This window comes from Rhipicephalus microplus, chromosome 4 (assembly GCF_043290135.1).
Source record: "Rhipicephalus microplus isolate Deutch F79 chromosome 4, USDA_Rmic, whole genome shotgun sequence".
In the NCBI taxonomy this organism is placed as follows: Eukaryota; Metazoa; Arthropoda; class Arachnida; order Ixodida; family Ixodidae; genus Rhipicephalus; species Rhipicephalus microplus.
This window is the reverse complement of record NC_134703.1, coordinates 151,213,397-151,239,773: the sequence shown is the minus strand read 5'-3', so window position 1 is coordinate 151,239,773 and position 26,377 is coordinate 151,213,397. Positions and strand designations below refer to the sequence as shown.

General features: G+C 44.2%; 2 protein-coding genes across 6 annotated transcripts in view; one reads left to right on the top strand and one right to left on the bottom strand.

Moving 5' to 3' along the window:
- The window catches only part of LOC119172411 (DDB1- and CUL4-associated factor 8), a 48,571-nt gene extending 31,420 nt beyond the window's left edge, over positions 1-17,151 (bottom strand). For 2 of the 4 annotated variants that reach the window (XM_037423494.2, XM_075893751.1), the window contains exons 1-5: positions 17,015-17,151; positions 15,348-15,698; positions 13,000-13,226; positions 10,329-10,682; positions 1,208-1,348 (exon numbers count right to left, since the gene is read on the bottom strand). In XM_037423494.2, the coding sequence (XP_037279391.2) occupies positions 1,208-1,348; positions 10,329-10,682; positions 13,000-13,226; positions 15,348-15,654 (1,029 nt within the window). In that variant the 5' untranslated portion in view covers positions 15,655-15,698; positions 17,015-17,151. Of the gene's footprint in view, positions 1-1,207; positions 1,349-10,328; positions 10,683-12,999; positions 13,227-15,347; positions 15,699-16,595; positions 16,712-16,916 lie in introns of those variants that run through there. The other 2 variants (XM_037423493.2, XM_037423495.2) reach the window with 2 other exon arrangements.
- Positions 17,152-18,544: 1,393 nt separating this feature from the next.
- Positions 18,545-26,377, top strand: part of Hsl (hormone-sensitive lipase) — a 31,118-nt gene continuing 23,285 nt past the window's right edge. Inside the window, exons 1-2 of one of the 2 annotated variants that reach the window (XM_037423492.2) lie at positions 18,545-19,315; positions 19,841-20,077. In XM_037423492.2, coding sequence (XP_037279389.2) covers positions 18,809-19,315; positions 19,841-20,077 — 744 coding nt within the window. In that variant the 5' untranslated portion in view covers positions 18,545-18,808. Of the gene's footprint in view, positions 19,370-19,840; positions 20,078-26,377 lie in introns of both variants that reach the window. The other variant, XM_075893750.1, reaches the window with a different exon arrangement.

Below are 26,377 nucleotides of genomic sequence, written 5' to 3'. Positions count from 1 at the left end.
TTCACCTAGAACTAAGTCTGTCAATATGCACCTAAATATTAATAATAATAATAATTCAAAACCTCTATCAGATTATGAGAGACACAGAAATAGAGGACTCTAGAAATTTCGACCTCCTGGTGTTCTTTATATCACACACTACATGAGCCTCTACCATTCTGCCTTCATCAAAATGTAATCGACACGGCCGGGATTGACTCCATGACCTTTAGATCAGTAGATTGATTGATTGATTGATATGTGGGGTTTAATGTCCCAAAACCACTCTATGATTATGAGAGACGCCGTAGTGGAGGGCTCCGGAAATTTAGACCACCTGGGGTTCTTTAACGTGCACCCAAATCTGAGCACACGGGCCTACAACATTTCCGCCTCCATCGGAAATGCAGCCGGCACAGCCGGGATTTGAACCCGCGCCCTGCGGGTCTTAGATCAGTAGTCGAGCTCTGTAATCACTGATCCAACGTGGTGCACAACGTGCACCTAAATCTTAACATACACGAGTTTTGTTGCATTTTGTCTGCATCAAAGTACACACTTTGGTGCAAACATTGAAGAACACAGCGGAGCCGATAGCCTGTCCCCCCCTCACCCTCTGGTCCCAGCACTTTGTGATACTATAGTGTATATAGCTTTGCTATGACTTACTTTTTCTTTCCTCCTGTCCATAACTTCCCTTTCTCACTTTCTTATTGTACTATAAGCACCATACATTGTTTCACTAGGCTTCTTTTCCCTCTCTGCTTCTTTTTTTTTTGTTCGTCTCTAGTCCTTTTTCTGCGTTTCTTTGTCAATCAGTCATGTTCTATTGCCCATAGCAATGCAACCATATGGTTCCCATAAATGCTTATTCTGCTGGAGTGCCTGGATAGTTGAATGATGATGCCCACCTTTGGATCGTGGGTATGCTAATTCGAATCCCACCTTGCCAAGAAATTTTGTTTTGTTTTATTTCTTCTCCCCCTCCCCTCCACTTCACTCCTCATCTTATCCTAATTTCCTTCCTCGAAAGCATTTCTAGGCAATGCGAGACATTGAAACCTTGAAGGTAGAGGCTGTTCATGATGAGGATGATAGTTTTCTGTTAATACCCAATGGGTTTTGCCAAGCTGTTAGAACAGAATACTGCCATTGAAGGGTTAGCCCCAAAAGACTTCCACGTGATGAGACTTCCTGCAGCCTGGCACATTCTGCAGCGTGCACTTACCTTGTGGGCAGTGGCACGATGCTGAGCGAGTCTCCTGGTCGTCTTGCAGACGCCCGTTGAGGAAAGTTCCGCCAACCGAACCAGACCATCACGAGCGCAGCTCACTATGTAGCAGTCACCGGTCATAGGTACAAACTTGGCCTGTAGGAGTGAAAAGCATGCAGCAGAGTTTTTGCAGCACAAAGTTCAAAAATGTTATGAATCAAAATCATTATGCAAATAAGAGAAATACATTAACAAAGTATACTGAAATAGTTTGGGTCCCCTGAAGTTCTCTTATACAAACTCAATACACATAGACAACCATTTCTGAATTTCATCTATACTTCATCTCCAAAGTTCCCTTCAGCACTACAAAGGCTACAGGGCTTCTAAGCTAGTGGGAGGAACGATTAGCCCCTCCACATGTATTCATTCATATCACATTATCTGCTCAGCGTCTGCCTAGCATCTGCGCACATGCTAGGCGGGCGAGCAGATAGCATCGCCATAAAGAGAAAAAAAACAAAAAAAGGGGGTCTGCCCTTATCGCCGCTGGTGCTCTCGTACATCAAATTAATTAAGTCATCATCATGCACTGTGTAACCCGAAAGTTACAAGTTCATGCTTGTATTTGCCTTAGATGAATGTGCTGATGCTTTAACAGCGATGTATTGATGACTATATTGATCTAATTCCAAGAACCATCATCGAATAGCAGGCATATTAGTCTTACCAGGCATGGCTAAACAAACAGCTGATCTCGCAAATGACAAACTGTACATAATGCCTCATTTCACCATTTACTTTTTGCTGCCAGCGTAGCGAGCGAATAGTGAGTGCAAATTCAGATCGAAGCGGGCAGTCATGCCTGCATGGGCACTGCCATCTTGATTTGCAACCAGTCATCAGCAGCTACTGATACAGCAATTAAAGGCACATGGCATGAATAGAAAGAATAAAAATATCGAACATCAATGTGACGTTGCACGTGCCAAACAAGCGCAAATGTCTCAACTCTGCAAACTGTAAGCTAATTATACCTGCAACTATGTTTTGCTGCTCAAGCATGTGGTCTGCTTACATCCTATAGCCTCTGCAGTGCTGAATGGTAGTGTTGAGACGGACTATAGATGGAATGTGCTCATCACTAATCAGGATCAAACCTATAACTTTGTGGATATGCCACCAGTCTTTAAACATAATCTCGGCTTTCATCTGATTTGTCGGACACAAAGTAGATGACAACTGTATGTGCTGTCAAAGCCTATGTGTGTATGTGTGGTGGCCTGCTGTGTTTTGGTGTTTGTGAACACGAAGCTTTTATTTCCTTTAGATGCTAGAAGCATGTGATAGGGAGTCTACGATTAAAATAAAATGCACCAATATTTTTTCATTAAGTTAATTTGTACAGTGACACTAGTACCATTACACATACCGCGCTAGAGCATCACTGCTTACTGCAGATAGATTCCCCCCTATGTGAAGTGACAGCTGCTGGATTCTTCTGGTGCACCAGCAGTAGAGCAGAATTTCCATCAAACAGGAGTCAGAAAAAAAAAATTTGTCAGCCAGAACACACATCATGCTGAAAAGCAGAGTCTGCATGTGCCTCTGTGACCACTGTGCTTCAAGCTGCACTTCAAGCTGCAAGAAAGCCGAAAACGCCACAAGTCTAAACTGAAAGGTAAAGAGTGCCAAACAATTATACAATTGCATGAAGTAAAATTTAGTCTCATAGGAGGTAAAAAATACAGTAAGCAAGTATACACAAGTATACACGTGCAGATGGAGATGCACCAATACATTGTATCAGGGTTAACATTTGCCCCTCTACTATCTCAGTCTGGGTTCAACCCCTGGCTGAATGAAAAAATTCACTTTCTGCAAGAGCTAAAATGTTTGCCATCATGTAATCTCAACAACACATCAACTGCGTCTTGCACTCGTACCAGAAGTATTCACTATGCGGGATGCCTCAATGCACCAACATTGTACAAAAGATTACGACAACAGCAATGGTTATTTGCCTGGACTGTACAATTGGTACTACTGCAGCAGCGCACAGCAATCCGTACCTCCCGCATTGTTTCACAGATGCAATATCAATGAGAGGCCACCGACGACCCATTACCCTGTGACTTGACTGGCACTGCCCCATGCGTATATCATGGTCAATAATGTGGGTAGCTATCAAAACAATGCCGCAGCTATCCAGCACAATGCCACTCAAGCTTCCAGTTCGGATAACTGTACTCTGTACCACGATATCACTCACGATGAAGATAATGCATCAACAAGCTCCAGTTTCTACATGGTTCTGTAGTGTAAGTAGCTGAACAATAAACCAGTAATGTAAACGATATAGTCCACATGTATGCAGGACCGTACAAGGTTGAAATGAGATAAGATCAAAGCGAGGCCCATGGGTGGTACGATTTGGAGTAGAGAGAAGGCACGTCTTAGTACACGGATTGACAGAGAACTTGCTAGCATGCCGGGCAAGAGGTGGGCATGGCAGATGAGAGGGAGGGTTTGGGGGACATGGTTACTGGCAAAGCGTGCACCTTCTCCTTTGCTCAGCACTACACGGAGCAGTGAGGCAGTGGCAAAGTTCATAAAATATTTTCCTGAAAATGTTCGCTTAGGTGAAGCGAGCACCATTCTCTACGATACAATGAATGTGGGGCATTTTGGCAGGAATATAGAAAAAAAAAATTTTTGTACTTTTTAAGGAATGCTTGCTGCAGTTAACTATTGCATGAAAACAGCATGGAGAAATATATCACAATTGACTGTACAATAATTACAAGATTTGCATTGGAATTACAGTTGAACCTGCCTGTAACAAACCTTTCGTACAACGAATTCCTCGATGTTATGAAGTTGTTCTATTCCCCACTGTTGCTCCATAGCAGCACATGTAAGCCGGAACATGTGAAGCTGAAGCATTAGTGGCCAACATCTATCACCTCGTTAGAACCCCCTCCTGCCCATGACTAACAGGGGTCACACGCGATGGTAAACCGAATTAGGCACAATCCATTCTGGTTTTCCTGTCATTACTATGCGATACACCATTACGACGAGTGGAATGCAGATTGTGCTGTCACATTTCGATTTTTCATGAACTTCACTCAAGATTCTGCGCTCCAGCCTCCAGATATTTAAATACAAATCTTGACCAATGCACCATTAAAATTAAATTTCTTGTGCAAGAAAGCACATCAAAAGGGACAGCACTTAGGCATTTGAAGAGTGCCGATTCATTCTCAGTAGAAAATAATGTACAGAATGATACACATAGGAAATTTAGCATAGTGCCCTGCTGGCAGTCAGGGAACATATTTCTGTACATTTCTTTCTCTGTATACTTTGTTTTCTCTCCTTCTTCCCTATCATTCTACTTTTCTTTCTTCATACATTTTGCCTTCCCTATATCTCACAGTCTGTAGTCCTCATTTCACCTTCTGCCTTCTCTCTTTTGTTTTCACTTTCTGTTCTTTTCAACCATTTCATACTCTCTGTCTGTCTCTACTTGTTCTCCCCTTCACATTTACCCTTGTCCATACCCCCCTTCCCTTTCTCAACTTCTACACTACACAAGGTTATGTTATGCTCTTCTAGCATGTGCGCATGTTGCAAAAAAGCGCATCGCCAATGATTTCTTCAACATCCCACTTAATTACGATAATCTCTCACCTAAAAGATGCATATGAGTGAATGGAAAGTCGGCCAGAATGGTGTTTATCCATATTACCGTTTTAGTGTATAATTGGAAATGCCCGTCACTTGATGCATTCGTACTAGAGAATATTGCGAATCGTTTAGTGCATGTGTTCGCCGTTAGGTTGCGAGAGAAGCAGTACGAACATGATAGTTTTCTGTTTGTACTGAATTTCTTAAAAGTGCCATGCCTATATTGAATAAATACCAAGAAAGAAAAAACGAAAAGGCTGCGACTACGGTGACGAGCTCGTCAGCACAGTACTACTGTCAAAGTGAGGGGGCTTGTCACTGCAGAGCTATGACAACAGTAGGGGGTCCGTAACTGTAGTGTAATGTTAACTGTAGTGTAATGGTAACTGTAGTGTAATGGTAAAAATTAGGGGGTCCGTTGCCGTTAATCGGTATTCGTTTTAGACGGCACCATCGTGCGTTTGTGGTGGCATAGTGGGTTGACGCGCAGTCGGAGAAGTGGTATTGCTGCAAGGTCGGCACTTCAAATTTTCGTTTTCTGCATATCCCCTTGTTAAAAGGAGGTGAATCGATCACATGAAGTCTCTGCATGCAATTTCAGGCGAAGTAGTCCTGAAGTCGGAGCCACATGAATTGCGTGCGTGCGCCTGTTCAATGCAGTGAAACGTTTTTAGAAGGAATGCTGTTCCTGCAGCCATTCCTGCGTAATCGTAACAAGTTTCCGTTACAGTTCCACCTATCCTGAATATAACAGTGGCAGTCCTTCATTTCTCCCAGAAAAAACTAGACCGTGGAACATTATTCCCTGGAATGCCGTTCTGTACAACACTGGTGTGGTATTACAAGGGGGAGCAGATACCTAGGCAACCCAGAAAACTTTTATGCACTTTACTCCAGCCACTTATTTCATGCACGCTATAAAAGTACGAGCTATGCACTTTCAAGTGCACATTATCACCATGACTTTTTGGTTTTCTGCTAAAAAAATAGCTGCACAGTCACAGCATGCAGCTATTGCATGTGATACCTTGATTCCAACACATATTATAATGCTTTAGAACACAATCGCGCTCTGCCCTGCGCCACCAGATTGATGAGCTTGGTTTACCCTTGCAAGATAGTTGCCGCAAATTGAAACTTCATTTTACGCATACTGCTCTTGGTTTAGCTCATGATGGCGACCTCCTCTGCACACGATCTCAGAGTCGGGCAAGGTTACTGCGCCGCTAGCGGCCGTTTGATGACAACCAACGAATTATTTTCCACAACATTCAAACCCATTTATAATGTACTTTTCGAAAGTGCTGTGAAATGTGGTCTTATATGTATCAGCTTCCCAGTGTCTTTGAGCTATGCATATGAATGGGCTGACTTGCGAACTATCCGCTAAGAAGCCACTGAATGTGTCCACGAATGTTTTTTCTTTTTAGGATCGTTCATATGAGTAGTTCATTGTATATGGAATCTCCCTTAAATAAAATCAATCAAGCCATTTCTCTTTTTTTGTATTTTTATATAAAAAGTGCTAACAAACCCATCCGATGACAAGTTAGGCCTTTGTGTGCGTTAAGCGACGTCCACTGTGTGCTCACGAGTGAATTAAGCCACGTGCATAATGATGTTTCCCTTGAAGCTCGAAACCACCACGTGAAACCAATTATCCCTGGCTTGTTGCGTACAGCATATCACTTACTCATCTCATTTCAGGCTGTTTACAGTTTAATGTAGGTGCGTGTTTGTGCGATCTTCGTACATGCTTCACTCCGCATAGTGTTCAGCTGCGGCGAGAAGTCTTTTAGTTCAAAACGATGAAGACATGCATTTTGCAAGCTATGCGAAAACGGCCTCGCGTGCTTGTGTCGCCGACACTCTACGCAATGTAAACAAGCTCAGCCGAGCAGATGCCTGCAGATGACTATGATAGGGTTGTCGGCAATGAGTGAAAATGGCCCTATGCAGCTCCCTCCTGGCTGACCAACTTTGGGCCGTACAGCAGGTCTGCAGAGCAGCCCACTTGGCTGGCCTAACAGAACTGATGTGGGAGTAGCCCGCCTTGCAGTACCACAATAAAGTTTCGCAATGAACCAACCAACTGCCTCGCCTTTGCTATTTTCTGATAATTATCGGTTAAGGCACCGCCGCAATTGCATGGAAGTCTTATCATTGATTGATCATTCTCATTTAAAAAATTTCTTGTTCCCTTACTGCCATTCTGACAGTGAAAAAATGCATAAAAAGTGAGTGATCTCGTATGCGGCGTCGGAAATCTGTATGCGGTGCTCCCCATGGTCTACAATATCTTCATTGTAAGTAAAATGCAGCGGGCTTCACAAACGCGCACCTCTCACATGCTTTAGATTGCCTGTTTGAATTTTTTTTCTGCTTCGTATGAGCCCTATATTTACCACGAACATGTCAGAAGTGTTCATTGTAAAAGTAGCAGGCTTTGAAAAATGTTCACTGTGTGTGGACACAGTTTCAATAAGTAGCACAGAAGATCGTAAGTGCACCAAAATATGATCATTAAAACCGATAGGTCGTAACATCTGGGATCGTTATAAGTGGGTTTGACTGTAGCTGCATTAGGACTTACATCAACAAAAACAAAGGCGTGCACATTGAATACTTGAGTTCACGATCGCCGCTGTTTTTGACGCTGCACACACGACAGCACGTCGTGGAGTTTAATCGCTGCTTAGCATTTAGTATGTGTGGAGTGTGGTACCAAGGCGAAGTCTACATAAATGAGGAGGGCCTCAAACGTTAGTGACTTTCAGCTACAGTCAATCCCAGATATATCAAACTCAGATATATTGAATTATTGGCTATATCAAACAGTTGAAAAATCCCCTTGAACTTCCCATGCAAAAGTATGGGACCAGTGCACACGTATATCGACCTCTTGCACAGCGGGACATCCGCTATATCCAACGCTGTGCCGCACCGAAGTCCAGAAAGTGCATTTTTCTTAGCAAATATTGATGAATTTTAGGCCTCGTTTTAACAAGTTCTAATCCTTTTTCGCGCGCAGGCAACAACAACAAAAAAAAGGGGTGTTATTACATCGCCCTGATCTGGTTCATTGCGCGGCACTTGCTACATCTGGACATTTGATGCCCGATCGGCAGGTCTCGATTGCCGAGGGCACCGAAATGAGAATGAGAAGTGACTCGGTGATCTCAGTGCAATGTTCGCATGTGGTTCGCATTCCCTTCCTCGTTGTTAGCACGCAATGGCATGTAAGCCTGAAAAGCATGGCCCTTGAGATGTGCTACTTGTTACGTATTTTTAGTGTTTTCGGTTTCAAAACACGTGTCTCGGAGGCTACGCTTTTTTAAAAAATATTTTCGCATCAAAGCCGCTAAAAGCAGCTTCTGCCAGCTACAAAGCCATAGTGACATCGATATCGCCAACATGTCAATGGTGAGAACTCGAACGAACTCGGCGTTGCATCTTTTGCGCCTTGTGATCTTGTGCAGTTCTCGCCTCGTTCCTAATAAATCCTCATTCGAGACTAACTGAACGCTGACTTGCACATAGGGATAAAAATTATGACTGGCGCTTGGAGCAACGTCAAGTAAAACGATGTTGTGAATGTTCCTTGCAGGCGAGGTGATGACTTCGAGTGCTTCATGACCGCTAACAACGGTGTACGATGCCTCAGTGAACTCTGCGGCTTATCAGTATTTCTAGGCACCATCTCGGACAGTAGCAACTTCAGCGGTACAGATGACGATGTTGCTGTTTCGGACTGCATCGATGCTGAGATTTTGGCTGCTGGTGCCGCGGAGGTGTACTCATGCGTGTACGATGAATATGCAAACGCCTTCACTGCCGCCGCTAACCAAGCTTTTGCCGCGCTACAAAGCTTGCATCGGCGTTCTGCGTCAACCAAGGTTGTGGCCAAAGGAGCTAAGTTCGCTCATTTGAAAAGCTTCAATGATATTAAGGATGACTGGAACTTGACAGTGCGCAAGATGCAAGACAAGTTTACGAACTAAATAAAGTGTGGTAACCTGCAGTTTGCACCTTGTTTTTGAGCGAATCGTTATCTTACCTCTTGTAAGATTTCAGAAGCCAGAAATTCTTCAATATAGGCCTTAAATATGCATATTTTGTATTTCGAATTCTCGATATATCGAACTATTTCGCAATCTCCTTCGATTTCGATATATCCGGGATCGATTGTATAGTTTTTTTTTCCCTGTAAGCCGGTGGTGCAGGTCTGCAGATGTTAACCCTTAACCATGCATTAGTTTAAGTGGATGCAAATCAACCCCCAAGTCGAATACCTAGTTGGTCGGAATTGTGTCGCGGCCTATTCCGCCATGTTTAGCACAAGTGCAGCAGTTGCAAAACTTTGCTCTGTTTATAGTGTACTACTGCTTACAGTAACTATATTGGCTACTCTAGCAACTTACACTATAAGCAGTCTATGCTGTACATAACAAGATACATTACCAGATACAGTGAAACCTCATTAATACGTACCTGCCGGGAATAGCAGCATAACTACGCACTAAATCGACTATGCATGAACCACCAGTTCAACACACAAAACAGGCATAATGGGATGTCCGTGATACACCTGTTCCGCGGTCAGCTTCTAAGCGAAGACTGACCCAGTTGTTTTGAAACGAGGCAGCATCGCAGAGAGCCAAATCATATACTGGCTAATTCCACGCAGCGCTAAGCTTACTCTGCGCACACCGTGACTGCCGATCCACTTGCTGTATAATACGCCAACTTCGCTCCACACAATGCATAGATACAGCTAGTAGCCGATAGGATTAACGCGGCGATGAGGAGCTTTCTCTTAAAAGTGTGCAGTATGGCTAGAACAGCGCTGCGTTTTCTGTACCGTGCGCATGTTAGCATAAATACGACAGGGGATTCCCGGTGTCTGCGACCCGCAATGCTAAACTTCCAACAGTGAGCTGCTTGCATTTCTGCAAAGCGGTGTGTGCTCAAACATGGTCCCGTACAACATCGGCGGCCCAGCACATTTAGGTGCTGGGCCGCCTGAATGTGCTGAATTTTGCTTACTGCTTTACTATGGAAACATACTTGAGGTTTTCTCCATGCCAGAAATTCTTGCCACAAAATGCCGTTTTAGTGTAGGATGGTGTAACAAACCTCTTACACCGCTATATTGCACCTGTGGGACACCTGTTCCTCGGAGTAATATTGATAGCTCGCACGTCACGCACACATAACATGGCTTCAACATGACAGCTTAGATGTAATCATGCGGTGATTAACCAATTTATGCATGACAACATCGTCGCTGGAATGTTATTGGGTATCGTGCATGAAAGACAGAGAAGCAATGGTAGATAAGGTTGCACTGCCATGTCTTTCACACTCACACACACAGACCAAAAAAAAACAGACAGAGAGAGAGGAAAGATTTCACCACAGCAAACACACCCTCTTCGCGCACCTGAAACACATTGCTCCGGTGACCACTGTCGTACTTGAGCACGGGCTCGCCCGTGGCCCAGTCCCAGATGACGACGCTCAGGTCGTCCGATCCACTGGCCAGCCGGGTGCCCGTCGAGTTGAAGTGCAGTGCATTGACGCAACCGTCGTGGGCGTGCATCTTGTACATGAGCTCCAGCCGCTCCACTATGCGCCGGCTGCCATAACAGTCCAAGCGAAACTTATCCACGTGCGAAGCGGCCCCCTTCCGACCGTACTCGCGCCGAGTAAGAGCTTCCCAGACCAGCCACTTGTACGCGGGCGCAGGGGTGTTGGGCGTTGGGTCGTAGTTGCCCTGTAAGCTCTCAGCGTCATCCTACGTGTACAAAAAAGAACAAAAAAGTTGATGTGAGCTTGGAGGATTACTAAAATGCACAAAAAAGGAGAAGATGGAGGCTTCAAGTAATGAGAAGTTGTTGAAGCAGTCGATGCCCTTGGAAGCAATGTTTAGCACAAAGGACATGGGGTAGCTGCTCCAGCTAAGTCAAGTAAACTACTACTCATCAAAGGAAAAAATCACAGCATATCCACGGAATGAATGATGATGAGAGCGGCGAAGCGTCCGTCGATCCGTCCGTGCTTACATCCGCCTGTACATGCCCCTTTGTCATCCACCTGTGCGTGCATCCATTCGTCCGTCCGTGTGTCTGTCTGTCTGCCTGTCCGCCAGGGTATCCGTCCATCTAGTGAACACTTCAAGTACCGCCATCTCGCTTCTTTTTATCATATATTCATCATACACAAGCTTTGCCATCCAGCGGACAATCCAAGGACTAAACGAGAGCATGTACCACATTTCTGCTGTCAGAGCTTTGTTAACACTGAGAGCGTGATAACGACGTCGTGCTACGTTTTTCGTAACATGTGGACGTGCAGATATGTGCTACTGGTATGCAGGTGCTACGTTTTTCGTAACATGTGGACATGCGGATATGTGCTACTGGTATGCGGGTATGTGCCACAGGTTATACACTACAACAATGGGGGACTCACAAGCCAGCCATAAGAAGCTCTGCCCTTAAAAAAAGTGTTGGCAGTATGTGCTTGACAATGGCACACTGTAATAAATGTGCGGGGACATCTTTTACAGCATTTTCTCAAAGCATCTGCATGCTTCTTGGTATACAGGCGAATGCAATGGAACTTCACTTTACGTTACTTTATTGTTACAATGGAAACGTGAATCCACATAAAGTACACGTGAAGTAGGCTTTCTGAACCTAAAGTAGCATAAGTGATGATTGATGATATGTGGGGTTTAACGTCCCAAAACTTCCATATGATTATGAGAGATGCCGTAGTGGAGGGCTCCGGAAATTTCGACCACCTGAGGTTCTTTAACGTGCACCCAAATCTGAGCACACGGGCCTACAACATTTCCGCCTCCATCGGAAATGCAGCTGCCGCAGCCGGGATTCGAACCCGCGACCTGCGGGTCAGCAGCCGAGTACCTTAGCCCCTAGACCACAGCGGCAGGGCGCATAAGTGATGTAACGAAATCATGACTCATACAAGCGAAATTATGAAGTCTCATTATTTAGGAAGTTTATCAGAAAATACAAAAAAAAAATGCCGCAATGAAGATTTATCTGCAATGATCCCTAACATTCACCTGACTTCTATTTTTACATGTATCACTCGAACTGCTCATCTAATCGTCTGTCATTCGTAAGCCACTTTTAACAAATAGCAATTAGTACTTAATGGTAAAATATAGTGCCATTACAAAGTACAAGCTGTATTACATCTATTGTGCTAAATTTATTGGCCAACTATACAAAATATGAACAGAAGAGTTGTGGGCAGATATAGCAATGTCTTGTTGATATGACTGTTAATGAGTTTCTCAAGATAACTGACTTCATTTTGAGGCTCATATGAAATAGGACCAACACACTCATACTTTTGACACATTGTTGGACCCCTATCAATAATGCAACATGGCCACGACAGTCCATTATTGGGCACTGTGGACAAGCTCTTCAGAGGTTGACTCGTGCATGTTTTTTCACTGTCTTATATGCCATTCCCAAAAGAGTAAGCAAAATTAGTTCACTGAAACTTGGCTTTTTTTTTTTTTTTAATTGTGAACGGAATGAATGGAAAGTGGGTAAATGATTTCGGGCCACAAAGGAGTATGTTTTTGAACAAAGTCGATAACATGAATTCAGAAATGGGCTTTCACTAGTATTTATAGGACACATACTTCTACAGACCTATTTGCCAGCTTAAATACTGCTCCAACAACCCACAAACCATGAGCTACATGCCTGCAGCCATTCAGATTCGGCAGGAGCAAAAAGGGCAGTTTGCCACTCACCGGGGTTCATTACTAATGCAGTTGAGTGAGACAACTGTAGATGTCCTTTTAATCTCACAGAGCTTCATTTTGCCAACATTGCAAGGAAGATCATTCAGGGTGAACCGACAAGCTACTGTATCATTGCTGAGTATAAGTGCGTTAGCTCAATTAATGAGCCATCGACTTGCAACCGAATGCACCTACATTTTAGAGCTTACTTAGGATAATAATACATTATGATGACCTGTATTATTTTACAGTTAACTCGATGACTGCTTAAAGATTCCACTTCTGCACATGCGCAAATGATGATAAAACCCCGCAATCGTACCTCCTCTCGGTCATCTTGCACCATGTGGAAGGTGTCATCACTGTTTACGGAGATGTTGTCATCGGAGTCCTCGGTGAAGAAACTGCTGCTTCCACCTTCTCTGGTCGTGTCACCACTGGTGGTGGTGTCCTCGGATGCCGAACCCGACCGTCGCGTTCGGCCAAGCAGATTGAGTAGCCTGCGCGTTTTCTTCTCCTCGGTTTTTTGCTTCTTCTCCTCTGGAAAGCCTAGAAAAATAAGAAGACACCAGCTTGAGCAAAGTGATCAAAATAACCAAGCTCAGGAGGAATGACAAATGCACGAGAACAATCTGCACATTGCTGCCAGGCTGAAAGGTGGCAGAGGTGGCCCAGTGGGCTTGTAGTTTATCATTAGAAGCCCCTGGTTTTAGCGCAAACTTCGCACAAAGACAAAAGAAACGAAGATGCACATGCAGCGCTCAAACGGTTTTGGGTTACAAAGGAGAGCTTTGGATTGTCCACAATCTTCTGGGCGTTTGGGGACTACAAGCCAGAGGTATGAATGTCAGTGGCCACAGCAGCATTGCTAAATTACAACTAAGCTCGAGCAATGGTGAGCTAGTATATACTGCAGTGACTAAATTTACACTGCTTCATTGCGAGCATAAATTTTTGATAGCAGTATATTTGTGGGCATTGTGCCTCTTGACACCTTTCAGCAAGAACCCTTGTTCAGCATGTGTAAAACACATAAGGTGTCTGTATATGCGGCTAAACAAAGCGTCCTTAAGGGACGCTACTATGAGTATCTGGTGGTTCAGTATTCTGCAAGCACTGCTGTGTTTGCTCATACACGTAGTCTTGATAGATGGGAAGGAGGAGAGCCCAGAGGTTTTAATCTCAATGCCTCAGTCTTTCAACTTTCTGTTTCGATGCACAGTGCCGCACACTTAGAGGGCGAGCACGGCTCAGTGTAGCTGAGCTCCGCAGAGTGCCAGTCCATGTAGTATGGCTGCACATCAAAACGATGTGGCGGAGTCGCATGCAGTCCAACAGCAGATACTTTGTGTCGTCTGCAACAGCACTGCTCTTGCTTTGGTGTAATACATCAAGAGTAGCATTCTTCTTTGCAACTGGCACTTTGCAGAGCACAGCCATGCTAAGCCATATTCATCCTAAGAGTGGACGAGCCTTGATTGATTGATATGTGGGGTTTAACGTCCCAAAACCACCATATGATTATGAGAGACGCCGTAGTGGAGGGCTCCGGAAATTTCGACCACCTGGAATTCTTTAACGTGCGCCCAAATCTGAGCACACGGGAGTGGACGAGCCTGTATAGTCAAACACATATATCAGACCTAGATATGTTGAATCGCCTATGTAGAGCAATTGTAAAATATTCTCGAACATACCTTCCATATATAAAATATTTTCCATGCTGAATTACCTGAGTATGAAAATCTGTAGTTATCCTGTTCAAATTCGATATATCTAACTTCAACTTGCAAAAAAAAAATGGTTGCATGCAAACTAGCCAAAGACGCAGAAAACACTAACGAGTGCAAGTGACTGGTCCATATGCTTGCATACATACACACACTAAGGCATGCATATAGAGAAAATATACGTAGCTACAAAAAAATACAGATGGATTTCACACACAAAAAGCTTCGAAGCTGATGAAAAATTTGTCTCGGACTGGGATTATAACAGCGGTGCCTCAAGATGTACTGCTGATCACAATAAAGCCTGATCAGGCCCAAGCTGCTTAACAGCGATTGGCTTTTTTTTTTGTACGCAACGTAAAAGAGCTACTCATAATTAAGAAATTCAGTCCCGGTCAGGCCCAACTACAATTAAAAGTGGCGATGTGACTTCAGTATTGATAGCTTGCATGCGACGTCACGGACACACAACATGGCTTCAATTTGGCAGCTGGAGGCAGTATAATATTGCAGCAATTAACCTGCTTCAGTGTGACGACGTCACTGGACTGTTACTGGGCCTCTGAGCATGAATAGCAAAGGAAGCAGCATGTGATGTACTGTTAACACTAACATGCATCACAAAGTTCACAGCATCCGACAATGTTGGTGCTCCGAATATACTGCTTCAGCGACATCAGTGAAAGCCATCTATAAGCCGAGACTGACACCTTGATGGTCACCTACCCAGCGAGCTAAGCAGGAGGCCAATGAAATGCAGTGTGAGGACAAATTGGTCGATGACTCGAGAGAGAGAGAGACATAGATAAAGGGAGAATCGATGACTCAAAGCACACAGACACTGAATATGGTAAAATGGTGCAGCAGAATCGCACAAGTACCATATATATAGCCCAGCAATTCACAGCGGCCCATTCGTTCCCGCAAGCTTGATGCTTACCGTCGCTGTCGTCCTCCGTTTCTGTTGTAGGCCTTTTCTCGGCTGTGCCAGCAGCCTCCTGAGGCTCCGAGGCCCCTGCCTCAGCACAGTCCTGGTTTCCCGAGTCTGGGCTCTCCTGCCCTCCGTTAGACACACGGGCAGGCCCTTCAGGCCGGTCATCAGCTGGCTCACTACCGATGCCGCTGTCATCTTTCCTCATCAATTTCCCGTCCACATCCCCTGGGCTCTTGCTATCCTTAGGCCGTTCGTCGGCGTCAGCCTCCGAGCCGAGAGCCACATCACCACTTGCACCACTGTCAGCACTCATCTTCACAGCGAGTTCTTCTTAGCAGTTCCGCCAATATGTTTCATCTAGGGGAACAAAACATTTCAAAATTAAACTCTGAGGTATGATTACGAGCCCAGCTGTTGCAGGTGACACTTGAAATTAGTTTTGACCACCTGTTTTTTTTTTTTTTTTGAACGCCCACTTAGAACTAGGAATCCAGTCTACAGATGTCGGCATTTTACTTCCATAGAAATGCGGCCGCCATGGTCAGGAAACAAAGGAAACATTTAACAGAACGGGTGCACTAGTGCAAACTTTCTCAATTGATAGAAAGCCACGACTGACACAGCTGTTTACACGAAGAAGGTGAGATGGTTAAGTTAAGAAGAAAATGGGCTGTAGGTAATAAACTGTTGAGTGATGCTCAATATATTTTTTTGTTTTTGTTTTTCTGGAAGCAGGCTCTGTGACTCCAGTAGCCTTTGGACAAGCCATCCAGAGTTCAGGGTACTCTCACAAGGTGACCGCTTAAGAAGTGGCAATTTACTACGAGTACGTACACTGAAAAGCTCACTGATGCATCGCACTGCTTAAGTGCAAGCCCACTGCTATCGCAAAAAACACGATGAATGCAGCAATTAGTATTCATCTATTATGCACGCCAAACACCACGTAAATGCTCTCGAAGTAAGCTTCGTAAACCTACGTAATAACAGCTAAGAACGACACAACTCGCCCGTCGAGAGTATTTTATTGATACCTTAATCTATGACATATGGAAGATCGGAAGAAGTGGCACGCCGATATTGTGAACTTTATATATAACAACACTTTTATTTGTGCAGAGACGCCTTTACCACCCGCGTGCGTCCTTGCGTTAATCGCACTGCACTTATCTGTAGGTTTCTGACGAACATGTTTTGTATTAAACATGCGAGCAAATCTACGTAACGCCAGCAAGGGACCCGAACACAACACACCTACTGCGTAGACCAGTCAAGTCCGAGATAGTTACCAGCACAAACAAAATGATTACCGGCTCTTCTGCGTATGCTAGATGGCACACGCGCATAACTCGTCAGATGAAAATAAGAGGCTCCCCCCACACACGACTGCCATTTTTCGCAAGGTTAAGCCTACAGATACGAGGAGCCAAGCACTATTTTAAATCAAACGCACTATATGTCCGCGGGTACGGATGAACTTAACCACTCAAATACGCTTCGCTCTCGCAACGTTTCGGCTCCTGCCGCTGCCGCTACGGTAACAAAGTGCTAGCTATAAAGCACGCCACTACCAACCTTTCCGATATCTTTCCACCTCGCGTTGCGCTTCGCGCAGTGTTTAGAACCGACACAGCTGACGTTTGTTGTTGTTCTGACGTAAACGTGATACATACCGCTTTATATGCGCAGTCGCGAGTAAACCACTCCGAGATTATTATACTTTTTGGGTGTATTATAAAAAGCGTATACGCGTTCACATAGCGCGAATGTCGTGCGAAAGCTACCAGCGAGTAAAATACGCCTAGTAAGTAAGTAGGTGCTCCTAATCCCTTTTGGCACAGGGCAGGCGCCAGCAGCGCCACAGGACAAAGTTGTGCGCTTCAACGCACATCCATACACACGCACACACACATCACCAGTCAGGCGCTTGCCGCGCCACCGTCAAAAAAAAAAAAAACATTTTGTGTTTTACACGCACTTCACGCGAACACGCACTCACACGTTTTCCACTTTACTGTTCGAAGAAAGAAAGGTCTGGTAGTAAATTGCCCGTTTCGCCACCAGGGGAAACGTGCCCTCGGCCATGACCTACTACACTCCTGACCTGTTCAGATAGCGGGGTTCCTATGGGAGCGCGTGTCCCCGCTCTCGTTCAATCGCTCGCCGTAGGTGGCGCTACCTATAACCTGTTCGTCTGCTACTTTACGGCTGTTTGGACGGCGCTAGAGTAAGAACGGCTGCATTCCGTGATGAACAGCCGGCATATATGTGACTATTTTTTCACTTAGATGACTGGTCAAGTAAGCTGTTCAGTGTGACGAAAAATTTATTGCACACTGGTGGACAAATGCGAGAATCCGTAGACTTACATAGTGTAGGACAGCATATGTGATGTTGCGTCCATTTAATTGCAAAGAATTTGTGAATGACTTTTGAAATATTTGTTTCAAAATTATTTTTCATTAGTGCATAATAATTACGCAATATGAGTGCTCTGTTGGCCGAAATATGACCACGAACACTCAAGCTGACGTCAGCGAACAGGTGCTGACTAGCGCCACAGTGCTCCTAAGTTACGGCCCTAGCGGCAGAAGGTATGAACTAGAACGTGGGCGCTGGAAGAGGTGCTCTCTGGGCAGGTCAGGAGTGTAGTAGGTCATGCCCTCGGCCAAGTCTATCCAGTGGCGTCGGCGTCGTTTAGATATTTTCTGTCGGCCCTTCGTTGCGCTGGACACTGTCGGGGTGTTTGTCCACCTGCCAGCACAGTCTGTCCCAGAGTTTTAGACGTCGCTTGGCACTCTCGGTGTGTTCGACTCGGGTGTCGACGGGATCATCTGGGAGACCCAGATATTCCGCCAGGTTTATCTTGGGTAGGTCCCTCGCTCCGAGTCGCGGGCAATCCATCAGGATATGTTGATCATTAACGCCAGAGGGCACGCGGTGTTAGCTGCTTTTGTTTGTGTAGTTTATTCCTTTTTGCTTGTAAGTTTAGGCCACTCGTGCTCTTTGTTTTTCTTATTTTTGTTCTGTTTCGTTATCCGCTTGCCTCCTTGCGTTACCGGTGGCCGGAGAGAGGCGTTCAGTTGCCTTTGTTTTTCTCGTGCAGGCGGATGTTGAAGTTCGATCTGCGGAGGTTCATGATGCCGTGGCCAAACCTGCTAATGTCTCGGAATGCGTGAGAATGTAAACAGTGCTGGTGACCGCCTAATGCATTAGTTCCCTCAAAGTTCAAAGTGAAGTTTTTCTTATTTTTTTTTCTCACTCGTATGCGTCATCGGTGACTGGGATGTCTGAAAGTCTGGCCTTCATCATCAGATCCGCTTTCTCAACTTTGAAGATTCCGAAAGAAAAGCTTGCTCAGCTGTTCTGACGTTCGGCCCCGATAACACGCACCGGAGTTCTCGAGTTTCGCAATACGACGCGCAAATGATCAGCCGCCGAGCGAACGCTCGTTCGCATTGACGACAATGGACGAAGGAAAATGCTCGGAGCTGCTTTCGCTCATCGAAGACAATGTGGATTTCTTCGAGAGCGCGCAGTCCGACCTCGGGCAACGCTTCTCCAACCAGTTCGGCGATCTTCACGACGCGGTCATGCAACTTCGTGACGACTGCGCGCTCATCGCCCGCCAGGCCCACCTCTACGATTTCGACGCCGAGACGCCCGGCAACGGATACAGGACGTGTCTGATCATAGTGAACAGATTTCTCCCCATATGCATCAAGCTCTGCCGGCATGTTGTGGCCAGCAGGGACTCAATGTTCTTCAGGTCGGAGTTTTACCAGAAAGAACTCGAGGCCCACCTCAGCGTGGTTGCTGGAATGCAAGTGAGCGCCCAGTTTTTACGCCGAATGCTCGACGTTGGAACGGTGGGCGATTTGTTTGTCGGCGAAAAACTGAGCATCAAGGAACTGTTAGAAGAGTACGGTTCTCTTCCTCAAGTCGGCTTCTATGGAAGACTGGCCGGCTTTTATGTGAGACAATTGCTTTCGTTACTGATAACATCTTTTCTCACAGTGTGTGCGCCGGTAGGTTTCAGAAGAAATGTTTTTTTTTTCCTGCCTGTTCAAAAATGCGAACCCACGAAACATGCAGTGCTAGTCGTTTATACTACTGCAATTCGCGGAAGCATGTTGCTACAATGCTTCTACAATGTCCCTGCAAGTTTACTTCTCAAGTTACTTTTTTTCATCACACTTGATAGAAACAACACATTCATATTGTGTTTCGTGATGTCTCTTGCACTGTTCTATTTTCTTCAACAATCAAGTCATAAATACAACATATGAAACACGTATGATTGGTTGCTGTCCAAACTTGAATACAAAGTGAGATCGAGAAAAATGAGCAGAAGGACATCTTTATTATGAGCCTTAATACTCGAAAAATGCCATTGGAACAGAACTCATATCAATGCTTACACATCGCATCAGCCGCTCATTATGAATGCTAACTACATTGTGCAGTTTTATGAAATGGTGCATGTTGATTCCTTTCAGTTCTGCGAGTCCATGCGCCGCATCATCACCGGGCTCAACATAGTCATGGCTTCGTTTAGCGACCAGTACCGCCAGTCGGGAGGGGCGCTTGCCCACGCTGCCGCCTCGCTCATCAACTGCGGCAAGTACACCTTGAACCCAGAGGCAAGGGCCAATCACATTGTAGATGTCACTCAGAACGCGTCCCTGGACTTCCTCAAGGCTTTCTGGAGCCTGAACGAAGGGGAACTACTGAAGGTATGCCACAGTTCTCTCTTTATAGCACTCATTCATACTGTAAAAGGGCCTGTAGGTACATAGTTTGGCAAATTGACAAACAATTCCTTGAAGATGCATACATGAGGAGAGAAATTTTTTCTGTGTGTGTGTGTGTTCATCAAAATTTTCTATTCGTGTGTGCGCATCTTTCAAGGTTTGGTTTGTTAATTTTCTAAATCATTCGTAGTGTTCCTCACTATAAGTGGTCACGCGGATAAGTTGGTCGCATAGAAAGCAGTCGCAAATGATTGCTTTGGTCGGAGACCAAATGCTTTGGCTTAGTTGCTTGCCGCTCAATTTTTCAGTCAGGCGACTGCAGTCACAGAATCAGCCAGCCAATGGGACATGCAGAAATGGGATGTTTTCTTGTTGCGTGATGTGTCGGCTAAAGCAAGCAGTTGCGGATGGCGTCCTGACAGTAAGGACTTTCGCTGTGGCAAAGAGTGAATCGCTTTGAGTCATTTGTTGTTTGTCTGTCATAAACCATTGTGCAACCCTTAGAAGTTTCCAGTGCAGATAAGCCTTACTTGGGACCACTTTTTTGTCATGGTACATATATGTATGTGCTGTCACCCAGTCTCGGATATCTCTGTTTTTGAGCAAGACTAATGGGGGACACGTTAATGTTTTAACGGAAGCAGTTGCTTAAGGCACTCTTAAACAAAGACTTCTTAAGTGATGTAAATGTAAATTTAGCGTGGGTGTTACGATTCTCGATGATTTGATGCTACTGCATTTGTATGACTTGTGTATTGTTTGTATGAAGCTGTTTTTGCATTATGTGACAAAAAGCCCATTGAATTTAAACAGTGCAACAATGAAAGTCGTATAAAAAAAATGAAGATATAGAGCGTAATTCAGCTTGCACATTGAGGAATGACACTTTTTGAAGCAAATTTACAATTCTTAGCAGTCTTTAGTAAAGGTGAAAAGTTTCTCTGAAAACTTGAAAACATAAAGGAAAGAAAAACAAAACCGAGAACCTTGACAGATATAGCTATAAAAGTGAAGTCTCCTTTTGTAAGATGGCCCCGCCGCGGTGGTCTAGTGGCTAAGGTACTCGGCTGCTGACCCGCAGGTCGCGGGTTCAAATCCCGGCTGCGGCGGCTGCATTTCTGATGGAGGCGGAAATGTTGTAGGCCCGTATACTCAGATTTGGGCGCACGTTAAAGAACCCCGGGTGATCGAAATTTCCGGAGCCCCCCACTACGGCGTCTCTCATAATCATATGGTGGTTTTGGGACGTTAAACCCCACATATCAATCAATCCTTTTGTAAGCCCTGAGGTCTTGCCAGTTAATTGCTGTATGTGAATACAAACGTCAGCATACTGGCTTATACTAGTTTTCTCAGTCAGGTGATGTGGCTGGTCTACCCAGCTGTTAGCTCATTGTTATGTTTAACAATCATTTTAAGATTAGGATGACAGGCTTTTATCGATATGGACCATGCTTTGTGGGGCTAGTTGGTGAGTGATTTTGATGAGAACTTAACCTGTACTGGGGATGAAACACCAGAGTAAATCATTTTCTCTGCATTTGTCCTGTCTACTTCTACTTTGGTGTCTCATTCCCAGCACAGTTTTTATAATAACGTATTTTATGGTTAATGTGCAAGATATCACAAGTGAGAAGAAATGAATAAGAAATGCCTGGTAATCTTTTACTTGGAAAATCTTGGTAATCTTTTACTTCCATGTTTGACTGCCCTTTGTTAGAGTCATTGCCTTTTACCAATGTGAAGCTTCACACACACATACAAACACTTCTCTGACCTGTGATGCAGACAAAGCCATGCATATCACATGGTGCTCCAAGCCCACAGCTTCCTGGCTTGAGATAGGCTTTTTACACTTTCGATTTCAACACAGGCTGGCTGAAACCTGCTGTGGAACGTAATCAGAACATGAAGAAAGAGTAGGAAAGATAAGAGGAAGCTGTGTATTTGCACGAGTAATCAGGAGAAAGTATTATGCATGTTCGCGGCCTTTGCCATTTGCTCATAACTGGTTCAGTTCTATGTTTTTTTTTTGTAGGGCGCTATTGATTATTTCTGCTATAAAATTTTACACTCGTGTGAAACACATCACATCTTCGTGTGAAATGCCAAGATCTTTATGCAATTTTATTTCTTGTTTGGTCTGGGGAGGCCTTTGCTCTGTATCACGAGCCTCTTATCGCTCTATCTCGTGCTTATTGTAAAGTTGGAGATGTGCTTTTCCGCTGATAAGCCGCAGAACCCGTTTCTTCTTATCACCTCAGCAAACTTATGTCGCGTGCCACTGTCATCACGTAGGTTGTGAACTTTATCGGCAGCCTCGTATGTTATGCTTGTTAAACCACAGCTCTGTCACCCATACGAAAACAAGCGAGACCTCGTGTGTCTGCTCACTGTTGTCCATCCGATACCAACTGCATTCAGAGGTGCAGTGGTTTTCCAATATCATTTCGTTACCTTCCTGGACATGTTTATAACACCCTCTTCAACATATCTATATTTGCAAACTGAAAAGAAAAATCTTGAAAAAGCACGAAAAAGTAGAAAAAACAACAGCCTGGGGCTCTTTCAAAAGTTTCAAAGCCTCTGCGTCATGCAGTACCATCAGACATTATTATGCCACAGGTTTCACAGCCTCTACATCGCGTAACACCAGACATTTGACGGTGCTGTGTCTAGGAGGGCCATGTCAATCTTCCAAAGCCACAGAGGGTAAAAGCTTCAAGATCGGTCTTGTCATGGACATTTTCCCAGGCTTATAGCGACAAGACTGCAAAGAAGGGAACTCGGACGGGATAAAAGAGCAACATAAAATGCAATGCTAGCTGTTAATGAGAACTAACAGACAATGGTGTCATTATCTGTTACTTCTCATTAATATTGTGTTTGACAAAGGAAATAAGCTGGTAAAGTTAACGCTTCTTTCCTTCATTCAAAGCTAGCTGTTGTGTTGTGAGGAAGAATGTCAGAGGAGGAAACACAGAACACAGTATACCAGTGCTTGAGTTCTATCCAGTCATAGGCATGTTACCAATAAAAGTTACCATTAACAGCGTTAGGGTTACAGTTACCTAAGCCAATAAAAGTAATCGTGTTACAGTTGTAGTTACCGTGAAAAAGTAACCTTGTTACTTTTCCTTTATCACATTGAATAAGTGATTGATTACGTATCAAATGATCAATTTATGTAATAGAAACGTACTAAGAGGTGCGGGAAGTACATGACGACTGAAGATGGCATCCATAGACCATGATCGAATCAATAAGGTGATGAAACTGCAGATGTCTATTAATCTCCCATCTTTTAAAGTACTGTGAGATCCAGAGCAGGTGCCCCTCCCCCCTTTTCCTGTGGTGGAAGATAATTGGACAATATTTATAAAGGGGAGTGGGGAAAGAAGGGCTTGCTCAGTCCAGACTGAAATTCAAGATGGAGGCAGAAGAGTTTCAGAGAAAAATTCACATCTGTGCTTGAAATGAAAGGCTTTATTGAATATGCATGCATTTATTGTTTTTACTGAACTGGAGGGAATCCTCGTGGGAAATTTCATGCGTTACGACAATCGGTGAAGGCGTTCTTCCAACGTACCGACCATTCGTGACAACTCAGAATGCATCTCTGTGGCACTGCACGGTAAAATTATCAAGAAGTTGTGCGCATGTCTAAAGACTCTCATAAGTTGGGTTTCTGGGAACCTCTGCTGCAGGATTCTGAAGTGGAAGATTCTGATTCTGCAGGATTCTGATTCTGAAGGAAGACCCTGCCCCCCCAGGCAGGGTCTTCCTAATTCTGTGTCCCAGTACTTGGCAGGTCTGGTATTGCGTGCAAAACTTCAAAAGATAATTGAACTGTACTGGTAGATCTTGTCATCAGTCGACGAGCAGAAGGCAGTTCTACTGAGCTTTTTTATTTTCGCGCAAAACAAAAACGACGACACTGTCTGGTAACCTGTGACAAATTCTCATTGCATTGTACAAAACGAGAACTACGTCGACTAACTCGTCAGCATTCTGGCATTCTTGTGAAGTTATTTCTTGCAGTCTTCTTTTTCTGACTTTCTATGTCTTTTTTTGCAATTTCCTGTTGTAAAATATCTTTTAAATTTCCCAAAGCAAGCATTGTACAAGGCAATAGTGTGTAAATATCTTGGTGCACTTTGAGCATTGCAACTGTTCTAGTGAATATTTTTATTGCGAGTAATATCGCTCAACGGATGAAGAACTTACAGTGCTTATCTCTTGGCAACAGTTGTTTGCAGCGATAGTAATAATATCTGGGGTTTTATGCGCCAAAATTGTGATATGTATGTTGTGCACGTAGTGGAGGTCTCCGGAAATTTTGACCATGTGGTATTCTTTGATGCGTACTGACATCGTACAGTACACAAGCCTCTAGTATTTTGCATCTTTGAAATGCGATCGTCGTGGCCATTGTCGAAACCGATGAAATCATTCGCAGTGAGTGCAGAACTTTGACACGAGATGGCACAGTTTACCTTTGCTCTTCTGCTTACAAATTTCATAGCCGTCCTGACTGCTTGCCAGGTGTTGTGCATGCTAACTCACAAGCGCTGCACGCGCACTTGGCAGTGAAAACTCAGATTAGCTGGCACACGCAATAACTGGCACATAGTTATACGTAGCGGTGAGTGTGCTGGGCTAAAGCCACTTTTTGACTGGAGAAGCGTGAACAGGACGTACACTAGATAAGCATACTGATAGACAAGCGTTCCAATGTGTGACTTGATTGATTTGCGGGGTTTAACGTCCCAAAACCACCATATGATTATGGGAGACGCCGTAGTGGAGGGCTCCGGAAATTTTGACCACCTGGGGTTCTTAACGTGCACCCAAATCTGAGCACACGGGCCTACGACATTTCCGCCTCCATCGAAAATGCAGCCGCCGCAGCCGGGATTTGAACCCGCGACCTGCGGGTCTGCAGCCGAGTACCTTAGCCACTAGACCACCGCGGCGGGGCCCGATGTGTGACTTAATTGTCTCTTTAATTGCAGTAAGCTATCACATGCCAAAGCTGGCGATGACAAGCTCTGTAACAATGAGAGCACATTCTCTGTGCTAATTCAGTTGATTGATTGTTGAAGTGCATAATGGTCTAATGATGATCGAATGTACCTTAAAAATATCTTGAAATCATTAGATTTATCACTTGTGATTCAATTGTTACGTATCACATCATTTTTGTGCGCAAAAGAAGTCAACAGGGTGCGTTTGTCCCTTCAGAAAGTGTGACGCACATTGCACATTTACGTCATGCACATTTGCCGAGGGTGAGAGTTTGTGTAGATTAAGAGTAATTTTTGTAATGGGAATAACATAACATATGAACAATGAGTTCAAACACTAATTCATTGCATTAAATTAAATGATTGTGTGAATGTCCCAGATAGCTAAAGTGCTCTGAAGTTTTGTGGTAAACAACTGTCTTGTAGTAGTTTACTTGTGACAATATAGAGCTAACAGTTCAGGAGTCCAAGTGCACCTAAATCTCATTATAGCAAAGTTGCCTCTTACAGCAAAATAAGTTTGTTATATCCAAAAACTCTTCATAAAGACAATTCCCAATGCTATATTTCAAGACTATTCTTAAAATTTACTTCATAGTTGCCAATATTTCTTTATATCTAGGCTCATTAGTTGAGATTTTAGGGTATGTGATTAGCACTGTTAATCATGTAATCAGTATCAGTGTTCACATTATATATTAGGTTAATCATCACGTTTATTCTAAAGTACTTGTAGGAGTTACTAAATCCCTTTCTGGTTTCATTGAAAAAAATAAAAATGCACTAATATTTCCATAGAGGATGAGGTACATGCTGTGATATACAGTTAGATGTAAAAAGAAGTATTTTCCAAAGCTGTCATATAATATAGCTTTGTCATTAGCTGTGCATTGTGTTGTCTGTCGGTAGCGCTTTGGCACTAAGAAACAGTGCCAGGCAAAGAACCCATCTCTATTCCCACTGGCCTGAAACCATCCGCCGTCGCGACTCAACGGGAACCACGAGTTTGGCGTCCAGCTCTAACCGATAGGGCTGTTGCATAGGGCTGGTAGCGAGTGACAAAGGCTCCGCTGGCACGTGGTGCGACCGAAAGTCGACGCAGTTTCACGCGCGTGGATCTGTTTTGTTACGTAGTAAACACTATACGCTTTCTCTCTTTATTCGTACCACTTAGCACACTGAAAGCTATGCAGGATGATGGAAAAGGGCAAGAAGATGCATTCCTTCATCAGTAGGTCATAGCTTTGAGCCATTT